Here is a 10,273-nt window from a genome sequence, read left to right as displayed (position 1 = left end):
CCCCCCCCAGGGTCACAGCGGGCCCCATCTGGCTGCACCCCACGGTTGGGCCATTGCTGCGCCAGGCCTGGGGGCTTCACCGTGTGTCCCCATGAGAAGACGGTGTTTGGGGCTGGGCAGGGCGCGAGGGGGCCGTGCCGGGCCCCCCATACGTGTATGTCCCCGGTCCCCTGCGATGGTGACGGTGGTCACGGGGGAACCAGCCTGCAACCTCCCGGGACCCATCCAGCGCCAGCTTCGCTCCCAAATCCTCCCCCCAGAGGGGTGACAAGGAGAAAGGAGGCAGCGTCTGACGGGTCACAGCTCGTCTGCGACGCTCCGGGCATCCTTGGGATGAAAAAGCATCTTGCTGGGGTTTGTTGTTGTAGGGGATGCGACGAGCTGGAGAAGAGAGGCCGCGTTGTCAGCGCTCGTGTGCTTGCGCCCGCGTCTCCCAGGCAGTCGTGCCTGGCTCTGTGGCCGGGGGGGGAACCTTCCTCGTGCCACGGAGGTCCCCGTCCCACCGTCACGGTGTCCCCGTGTGTCGTGATGGCCATGGGAAGCCCCTCGCCCGCTGGGCCTGAGCAGCAGCTTCTTCCTTCCCACACACCCTTGTCCTTGCCAGCCGGCAGCGCACGGGGGCTGTGACAAGGGGACGGCCCCCGCCTCTGCTCCAGGGGACAGGGAAAGGGGTGACGGGGGGAACGTGGACCCCCCCACCCCAGCCACCGGTGTCAGCTGGACCCAGGGGGGTGGGTGCTGGCTGCACCTCAGCCCAAAGGGGGGTTTGCGGTGAGAGCTCTGCCGGGGTGCCGGTGCTGTGGGGTGCTCAGAGCCCCCACCCAGCAGTGGGACCCCCCCCAGGCTGACGTGTCCCCAGTGGCGTGGCAGCCCCGGGTGTGGGAGCCCCCCGGCTTGCCCCATCGCAGGGGTGCTGATGGTCTGCAGCCCTGTGGTGTGACACCCCTGGGGGGTCCTGGTGCTCCAGCGTCACCAGGCTCTTGTGCGTGTGGCATCTCCCATGTCCTGCTGCTCCAGCATCCCCAGGGGTGGTTCACCCCCGCGTCTGCTATTCGGGCATCCCTGCAGCTCACGGGACCCCCAGGTCCAGGTGCTTGGTCACCCCGAACTTGCAGCACCCCCAGATGCTCGTGCTTTTGCACTCTTGGGGCTTGCAGCATCCCTGGTCCTGGTGATTTACCATCCCCAGGGCATGCCCGGGTCCTGGCGATTTGTTTACCAACCCCAGGGCTTGCAGCATCCCCACATCCTGGTGATTTATTTACCATCCCCGGAGCTCACAGCATCCCCAGATCCTGGTGATATATTTACCATCCCCAGAGCTCGCAGCGCCCCTGGATCCTGGTGCTGGGGCATCCTCGGGCTTAGCAGTATCCCTGGTTCCCAATGATTTAATTTATCATCCCTGGAGCTTGCAGCATGCCCAGATCCTGGTGACTTATTTGCCATCCCTGGAGCTCACAGCATCCCTGGATCCCGGTGATCTATTTACCATCCCTGGAGCTCGCAGCAACCCTGGATCCCGGTGATCTATTTACCATCCCTGGAGCTCGCAGCAACCCTGGATCCCGGTGCTCAGGCATCCTCAGAGCCTGCAGCATCCCCAGATCCCGGTGATTTAATCTACCATCCCCGGAGCTCGCAGCATCCCCGGTTCCCGGGTCTTTGGTACCCCGGTGGCTCCCGGCATCCCGGGTCTTGCAACCTCCGGAGCTGCCGCGCCGAGGCGCTTCGTGTCGCCTCCCGGGCACCTTCTCCACCCACCGGGGAGGGCCGGGACGGGGGAGGTGGCGATGGAGGGGGGAAACGACCGGATCCTGCCCCGGACTGAGCCCGGTTTGGCCTTACGGTGCCCTGCTCCATCTCCCAACCATGCTGCGTTGCTTAGTCCAACGAGCCAGCCATCTCCCCAACTTGGAGAAGGGGGACAAACAAAGCGACCCGGTGGCCAGCCTGACTTTCCGAGGTGAGGGGATCCCCAAATCTGGGTTGGGGTGGGCAGGATTATTGCTTTGCCAGACTCTTGCCTGCTTTTGCAGCCCCCTTCTAGCAAAGCCCGGCTTCTGCGGGGCGCCCGGCCGGGACATACGTCCTGGCCGGGCGCCCCGCAGAAGCCGGGCTTTGCTAAAGCTCTATCCTTGTCCTAAATCCTTGCAAAATTCCCCCCCCCTGCACCCCACCACCGAATGCGCCGTAGCCATCCCCACCCTCTGATGCATCCCGGTGCCGTGCTCACACACATGACACCGGCGTGTCCGAGGATCCTTGGGGTTGGGCTGTGAATTTTATCGCTCTTCCTCTATGATTTTGGGGTGCGCAGGATCGTGGGTGACAGCGAGAAATCCCGTTGCCTCAAGGGTTTTTCCCGTTGGGGGGGGGATGACGGGATTTGGGGACAGTCATTTAGCGCTGCCACCCAGTGTCACAGCATCTAAAATTGTTGGGGTGACAGGGGTGAGCCCCGGCAAAGAGGAGGATGCGGCTTTGCTGCAGGGTACTGCTGCCTTGGGTGTTCTCAGTCGCTCTTGTGCTTTGCTTTCGTTACGGTCTTTTAATTACTAATCCGAGACTGATAAAAATAACCCCTGATCTAGGGGGTTATCCCATTGCTGTTGTACTGGAGGATGGAGGTCCCGGGAAGGGAGTGTTGCCTTTGCACCTCGAAAGCACTCACCGGAGGATGTTGCTTTTTTTTTTTTTGGCAGCCGTTTCCTGGCGGTGGAAAATGTCCATTTTTAGAAAAAAAAAATAAGGAAACGAAAGGGATGAGTGGCTTCTGACCCAGCCTTTCCTGTGCTGCGTGGGGTGGGTGGGGGGAACGGTCCTGCCGCCGGCCCCTGCCCGGCTGGCTCCACTGGCCCCGGGACCCCTCGTGTGTTCATCCCACTGTGGGTGCTGTCCCAGGGTGGGCTCCATCCATCCTCTGCCAAGGCAGAAGGCAGCTCTCGTCAGCCAAATCATGGTCCCGAGAATGCAGGGGGAATTCCAGAGCTCTGCGTCCCATGAAGATGAGGCATAAGCAGGAGACGTGCCTTAAATTGAGGGTGTTTGATGTCTCTTGGGCTCGGTGACGCTGTCCAGAGGTGCCGTGTCAGGGCGATGGCAGCTCTGCCTCCCTCCCGGCCCCAGCCTGGCTCCGGCGGCCGCTTCAGCTCGGGGCTGGGAGGTTTAGCAGAGATTCTTTAAAACCTGAAATAGAAAAAGGTTAATTTAGCAATGCTAAAATAAAAAAAAAGGAGAATATTTTGAGTGAGTGGCTTGGGCTCCCGACCAGCCCCGTGGTGTGCCGTATCCACAGCCTGGGGTACCTATGTATATATATATCTCTATAGGGACCTACAGGGCGCCTGGCCGGTGTCCCCCGGGGTTTGAGTCACCGCTATTGTTCGGCTCTTCCTTTTCCTCTTCCCCCCGGTCCCTCCCATGATGTGGCCCCTGGGGGCCCAGAGGGCATTTGGCCAGTTTTTGGTGTGATGTGAGGGTCGTGGTTTTGGGGTGCAGCTGGGGCTTTGTGGGGGGCTCCTTGGGCAGGGCTGGAGCCCCCCCCTGGCACCAGGGCTCCTCAGGACGTTGGCTTTGGGTTGCTTTTAACTGCTGCTGCCCAATTCCAGTCCCCTGGATGGCTGTGATCCTGAGACTGGGTGACAGCATCCCATTGCATCGTTTGGGGGTGTCAGTGGGCCAACCCCCCCCCCTTCAACGTTCAAGCATCCGACCCTTGTCACAGGGAATCTGGGTCCCCTCTGGGACTGTACTGAGGTTTGGGAGGAGGGAGGATGATGTCTGGGTCCTCCGTGGCACCTTCCAGCCCGAAAACCCACCCAGCAGCCTTTGGGAGCCTCCTCTCTGCCCTGCTCATGGGGAAACTGAGGCACAACCCACTGACATGACTTGCCTGGGGTTTTCCAGCAAGGCTTGTGGCAGGGCTGGGGCTCGAAGCGGGGTCCCGGAGCCCATCTGTGCAAGGATGTGTGCAAGGAGCAGGGCCTGATCCTGCTCCTGGGAGCTGCGGGTGTCGCTGGAGGCTCTTGACCCCACCTGTGCACGAGGGGGACCGGAATTTTGTTTTTTTTCCCCGCAGTTTGGTGGGGAAACTGGTCTGACCCATGCATGTTTTCTCCCTGCAGGTGTGAAGAAGAGAACTAAAGTCATCAAGAACAACGTGAACCCCGTATGGAACGAGGTGAGCGTGTCCCTATCCCTGTCCCCATCCCCGCGGGGAACAGTCGGGGATGGAGGGTGCTGTGGGGCCCGGGTGCAAGCCCAGCAAGGTGCCCCAAGCACAAGGGGCTTGCAGGGGTCCGGTGATGCCCGGGGGTTGTCACCCCATGGAGGGTTTGGAGTCAGTCCTCATCAGGAGCAGCTTCGTATCCGAAATTCTGGGCACTGGCAGTGGAGGAGCGGGACCGAGCCAGCTCCGCGCGGCCCTTTGCTCCAGCCTTTTCCCCTTTCATCAAGATCTTATCAGGGCTAAGCACGCACATTAAAAGAAGCTGTTTAAAAATATTGCAGCTCGAGGGGAAAACAAGTGTGTTTTACTCATCAGCTTGGCCCAGGGGAGACTATTTTTTCCAGCACCTTCTTCCTTCTAACCCTGACCTGTACTTTTGTGGGTCAAAACTAAAAGAAAAAGGGTTTTGGTGAGCAAACTAACACCTTTTTGGTGCAGAAATGCTGCGTGCCAGCTCCCATCGTTTTCTCCTTCACTTTTAATCCATTATGAGGAGAAGGCCTTTGCCTGGGGAATATTTTTTCTGTGGCTGTGCTGGGAAATTTTGCTCAGGGTACATGTGGTGCCGAGGTTTGTGCCGAGGGGCCGGGTTGGAGCTGTCAGCACGGCGATGGTGAAGCCGGTCTGGCGTTTTGGTTCTCCTCCTCGAGCCCATGGTGGTGCCGGAGCTGGTCAATGCCTGTGTGAGCATCACGGTCCCAGCTGGGCGCTGACCCTGGCTCTCCTCTCCTCCCCTCCAGGGCTTCGAGTGGGACCTGAAGGGAGCTCCCCTGGACCCGGGTGCTGAGCTCACCGTCGTCGTGAAAGACCATGAAACCGTGGGGAGAAACAGGTGGGAGAAGCGTCGGGTGCTGGGCGCGAGCCCCCTGCCCCGCTCCCATCACCGGCGCAGCCCCTGCACACGCGCGTGCACGCCCGAGGCTTTGCACAAGGGGGCTGGCGTGGGCGGCGAGGGGCATTCGGGCTCTCCTCGGGCTCCACGCCTTGCTCCCCGGTGCCGACTGCCCTTTGTGGCTGGTGGGAGGCGAGAGCCGCATTTCTGGGCTGCTTCACTCGACGGCCAGGGAGAAAAACCAGCGTTTGAGGGCAGGGAGCGCACAAGGGACCCTTGTGCCCGCTGCCTCCCCCGGGCTTGCTGTACCAGCACGGCCGCCTGCCTCGGGAGCGATGCCGGCGCCTCGAGGCCCCGGTGATGGGCACTTGGCCCGAGAGGTGTGAGACAGCAGCCAAGCTCCTTTCCCGAACACACTTTGCCGCCGGAGCTGGGAAGGGCGGCGTTTGCAAAACAAACAGCCCGGGGCGGCTTCCTTTCTCACGGCAGCTCCTGGTGTCCCTCGCTCCGGTGGCAGCGGAGTTTTCCCCACGGTGTCGGGGTCTCCCTCCTCGTAGCGGCTGTGGTAGGAAGGAGGGCGAGAGCCGGCGGTGATGCCACCTTCAGCCCCGGGACACACAGCCCGGCCACCCTCCGGCAATCCACGTCTGTACGCGGGGCTCCTTCAGCTGGGATCGCTGCTTGCACAGGGGAAAAAAATGTAGGAAGTAGTTTATTTTTGGGCAGCAGAGGGTGGGAACCTGCTGCCCTGCTCCGGCTGGGATGGGGTGGACGGTCCCAGTGCGAAGGATCCCATTTCCAGGGCTGGAGATGATGCTGGATTTGCTCTTGGGCTGGAGGCCAAGGGAGGTGGAAACTGGGTCTGGTCCAGCTCGGTGGCGTTGTGCGTCTCTATAAATAGAGAGAGGAGGATGGGAGAAGGGTCCCGACTCCTGGCGCAGGGAGATTTTGTCTGTCTGCGTGGGGAGCAGCCGCCCTGCCATGGCCCATAGGGACCACGATGCTCTTGCGAATGGTCCCCTCTCTGTCACGAAGGTGATGGTGGATTTTTGCTCCCAGCTGCTCCATGATCTTGCCGGAGGCTGACTGGCCTGTAGTTCCTCGGGTCTTCCTTTTTTCCCTTTTTAAAAATGGAGGCTATGTTTCCCCTTTTCCAGTCAGTGGGAACTTTCCCGCACTGCCTCGACTTCTCAAACATGATGGATAGTGGCTTAGCCACTTCATCTGCCAGTTCCCTTGGGACCCGCGGCTGCATCTCATCAGGTCCCATGGACTTGTGCACCTTCAGGTTCCTTAGATGGTCTCGAACGTGATCTCCTACAGCGGGCAGCTCTTCATTCTCCCACTCCCTGCCTTTGCCTTGTGCGTCTTGGGTGGTGCGGCTGGAGCCCTTGCCGGGGAAGACTGAGGCAACAAAGTCGTTGAGTACCTCAGCCTTCTCCATGTCCCGGGTAACCAGGTCTCCCCTTTCCTTCTGGAGAGGGCCCCCATTTTCCCTCATCTTTCTTTTATGACAGACGTACCTATAGAAGCTTTTCTTCTTGCCCTTGACGTCCCTGGCCAGATTGAATTCCATGAGGGCTTTAGCTTTCCTAACCTGATCCTTGGCTGCTCGGGCAATTTCTCTGTATTCCTCCCAGGCTACCTGTCCTTGCTTCCACCCTCTGTAGGCTTCCTTTTTGTGTTTGAGTTTGTCCAGGAGCTCCTTGTTCATCCATGCAGGCCTCCTGGTGTTTTTGCCAGACTTCCTCTTTGTTGGGGTGCATCGCTCCTCAGCTTGGAGGAGGTGACCCTTGAATATCGGCCAGCTCTCTTGGGCCCCTCTTCCCCCCAGGGCTTTATCCCATGGTACTCTCCCAAGCAGATCCCTGAAGAGGCCAAAGTCTGCTCTCCTCAAGTCCAGGGCAGTGAGCTTGCTGTGCGCCCTCCTCGCTGCCCGAAGGATCTTGGACTCCACCATTTCATGGTCACTGCAGCCAAGGCTGCCCTTGAGCTTCCCATTCGCCACCAGCCCCTCCTCGTTGGTGAGAACAAGGCCCAGCGTGGCACCTCTCCTCGCTGGCTCCTCCACCGCTTGGAGAAGGAAGTTGTCATCAACGTGTTCCAGGAACCTCCCGGATTGCTTGTGCCGTGCCGTGTTGTCCCTCCAACAGATAGGTACTGGGGTGGTTGAAACCCCTCGAGGACCAGGGCTTGTGAATGAGAGGCTGCTCCCCTCTGTCTGTAGAGGCCTCATCCGCTCAGTCTTCCTGGTCGGGTGGCCAGTAGCAGACCCCCCCAAGATGTCACCCATCCCTGCCCTCCCTTTCATCCTGACCCATGGGCTCTCGGTCGGCTCCTCGTCCATCCCCAGGAGGATCTGCTCCGTGATCTCATCGCACTGTTAGGACAGCACAAAGCGGTCTGAGGGCTTTCCTGGCTCTGGGCGAGGAGCTGGGCAGCAGCACTGGACCCGCTCCCCGGCCAGCCCTGGTTCTTCCCCCGGTGAACTGGCACTGCTGGCTGGGGTGGGAGGTGGCATGGCGCAGGAAGGGTTAACCAGAAGCTGAACACCAGGGAGGAGCTGAAACGCAATAGGGGATATATCAATTTTATGGTGGTTTAAAGTCCTCCTGGATGATGGTGGCACAGAGACACCAGCCTCGGCTGCCAGCAATGATCTCACCCATCTCCAGTGAAACCCCCAACCCCTTGTGTCTCTCTTCTGCGCTGGCAAAGAAAAATCCATCAGCGCTTCGGTTTATGGCTCCTGGTTCCTCAGCGTGGGCTTTTAGGTGCTTTTCCTTGATAAAAAGGGGACAAAGTCCCCAGAGATGCTTGCCCCTGGCTTGGTCAGAGTCCCCCGATGCCCGTTCCCATTCTCCCAGGGCAGCTGCCAGCCGGGGATGCTGGCAAGCGCGTCCTCCTCTCCTTGCCCTCCAGGTCGGTTGCTGGTGCCCGGGTTTGCCCCAGCCGTGGCTCCTCGGCCCCTTCCCCTGTTGACTCCCGGATTGCTCTTCACCCCCAGGTTTTTGGGAGAAGCCCGAGTGCCCCTGCGAGATGTCCTGTCCTCCCCCAGCCTGGCGGCCTCCTACAACCTCCCCTTGCTGGACACCAAGAAGCAGAGCACCGGGGTGAGTCCCTGCACGGGGACCAGTGAGGCCGGTTTAAGCAATATCCCTGCCAGATGCAGCTCTCAGCTGGGGACCAGTCTCAGCAATGTCCCTACCAGTTGCAGCTCCCAGCTGGGGACCAGTCTGATCAATATCCCTACCAGTTGCAGTTCCCAGTTGGAGACCACTGTGAATGCTGTTGCTACCAGTTGCAGCTCCCAGCTGGGGACCAGTCTGAGCAATATCCTTACCAGTTGCGGCTCCCAGTTGGAGACCACTTGGAGACCATCCTGGGCTCATTTTCAACAAGCAGACCACCCGGTGGCTGGGGCAGCAGGAACATGCTCAGTCCGTGCTCGCACGGGGACCCCTGTGCCGTGCTGGGGGACTCACCTCCCCGCATCCCACGTGTCCCCCTCTCCTCCTCGCCCTGAAGCCTGGGGAGAGCTTTGCTGGGGACACCCCAGCAGCAGATGGGTGAAACCTCTTTGCAGGATGGATGTTGGCGGGGGCTGCAGCCTGTGCACCCCTGAGACAGGGGTGTCCTTGCCAGGCGGCCGGTGGGCTCTGCGGGGAGCACTGGGAGCACCCCTCGCAGCCCGTTAAATCTCGCGTCTCCCTTTCTGCAGCTCCCTTCTCCTTGAGCCTTTCCCCGGCTCTGCCTCCGCATCTCCCTCCCTCCTTCTCCCTTCCCGGCGGATGCAGCGTCCGGCCCCGGCTCAGCCCGGCCTGGGGCTGCCATCTAGCGGGATGGGGACCGGGTGGTCACCCCGCTGGGACCCTGCATGTCCTTGGTGCTCCCGTGGGCCCTGGGACGCTTCTCCCTGCTCTGTCCCTTTTTTCCCAGCGTTTGTGGAGTTGCTGCCGCTGTTTCGGCTGCATCCCCCACGCCTAGGCAGAACATCATGGGTGGCATCTGGCACCGAGGCTCAGACCCCGGGAGAGCGTTTCTGGACACCCGTATAATGATTATTTCCTTTTTTCCAGGCTTTCCTCATCCTGCAAGTGTCCTACATCCCCCCACCGGGAGCTGCCCCCTTGTTTCCCCCTCCGGCCCCCCCTGAGCCAGCACCGGCTGCTGCTGAGCCTGACACGGTCACTGGTAACCAGAAACCTTCGCGTGTAGCACCAGGGGTGGATGCGTCCCCCCGTAGCATCACGTTTTTTGCAGCCAGACCCCTCACCCTGCAGTCCCGCGATGCCTGGCCCCACTTTGCTCACGTCCTCCCATCTTCTTTCTCGCCCCACGCAGAGACGGCTGGAGAGGAGGAGACGGAGGATCAGGCGGCAACGGGGGATGAGACGGAGCCCTCCTCCTCCTCGGGGCCACCGGGATCCGAGCCCCCCTCGCTGCCCCACAAGCCCCCCATGCACCACGTCCAGGGGTTGAAGAGGAGGAGGAGCTCTCCCAAAAAGCCTCTCTCCAACAAGCCGCAGGACTTCCAGGTGAGACGAGGCTGGTGGGGATGAGCTGCTCTCCTTGAACCCACCTCCCCAGGGCCCCCCAGCCTGTCCCTATGGGGGGGGTTCGTTACCTGAGACACCCCCTGAGGTGCCCATCCCAAGGGTAGGACTCACCCCAGTGACTCCCTGCCCTGTCCTCCCTCCCGTCCCAGATCAGGGTGAGGGTCATCGAGGGCCGGCAGCTCCCTGGGGTCAACATCAGACCCGTGGTGAAGGTGACGGCCGCCGGGCAGACCAAGAGGACGAGGATACGCAAAGGCAACAGCCCCTTCTTTGATGAGGTGAGGGGGGGGTGTCTCTGCTCTGGGTGTGCCTGGGGGTGGCAGGAAAGGCTCAGGAGCATGATGGGTTGGGGTCCCGAGTGATGGAAACCCCGGTGCAGCCCAGAGGCTGGGACGTGGCGATGGGGACTTCAACGGGAGAGAAGCTCAGACAGCAGCAGGGAGCCCTTTGGCAGATCCAGCATCCCCTGCCTTCGTGCAGAGCTCATCTTGGTCACCTTCCCAAGGTGACTCATGTGTCCCAGAGCCACCAGTAGGATCCTGGTGGCATGTCCTGAGCAAGGCTGTGCACAGGCAGGGGTGGGCAATGCAGCCGGGCTTGCAGGATGGGTACGCTCGGGCTTGTCCCCAAAGCAGATGCTTCAAGCCTGCC

At 60.9% G+C, this 10,273-nt stretch overlaps 1 protein-coding gene across 3 annotated transcripts in view; it reads left to right on the top strand.

Moving 5' to 3' along the window:
- The first annotated feature begins 1,872 nt into the window (after nt 1-1,872).
- Nucleotides 1,873-10,273, top strand: part of DYSF (dysferlin) — a 100,241-nt gene continuing 91,840 nt past the window's right edge. For all 3 annotated transcript variants that reach the window (XM_010580810.1, XM_010580809.1, XM_010580808.1), the window contains exons 1-7: nt 1,873-1,966; nt 4,128-4,183; nt 4,972-5,063; nt 8,071-8,176; nt 9,143-9,257; nt 9,408-9,601; nt 9,772-9,900. In XM_010580810.1, the coding sequence (XP_010579112.1) occupies nt 1,873-1,966; nt 4,128-4,183; nt 4,972-5,063; nt 8,071-8,176; nt 9,143-9,257; nt 9,408-9,601; nt 9,772-9,900 (786 nt within the window). The remainder of the gene's footprint in view (nt 1,967-4,127; nt 4,184-4,971; nt 5,064-8,070; nt 8,177-9,142; nt 9,258-9,407; nt 9,602-9,771; nt 9,901-10,273) is intronic.

Source organism: Haliaeetus leucocephalus, unplaced genomic scaffold (genome assembly GCF_000737465.1).
Source record: "Haliaeetus leucocephalus isolate CR32 unplaced genomic scaffold, Haliaeetus_leucocephalus-4.0 Scaffold741, whole genome shotgun sequence".
NCBI lineage: Eukaryota > Metazoa > Chordata > Aves > Accipitriformes > Accipitridae > Haliaeetus > Haliaeetus leucocephalus.
Note: the sequence above shows the minus strand (reverse complement) of the source record. Positions and strands in the feature narration are given on the sequence as shown.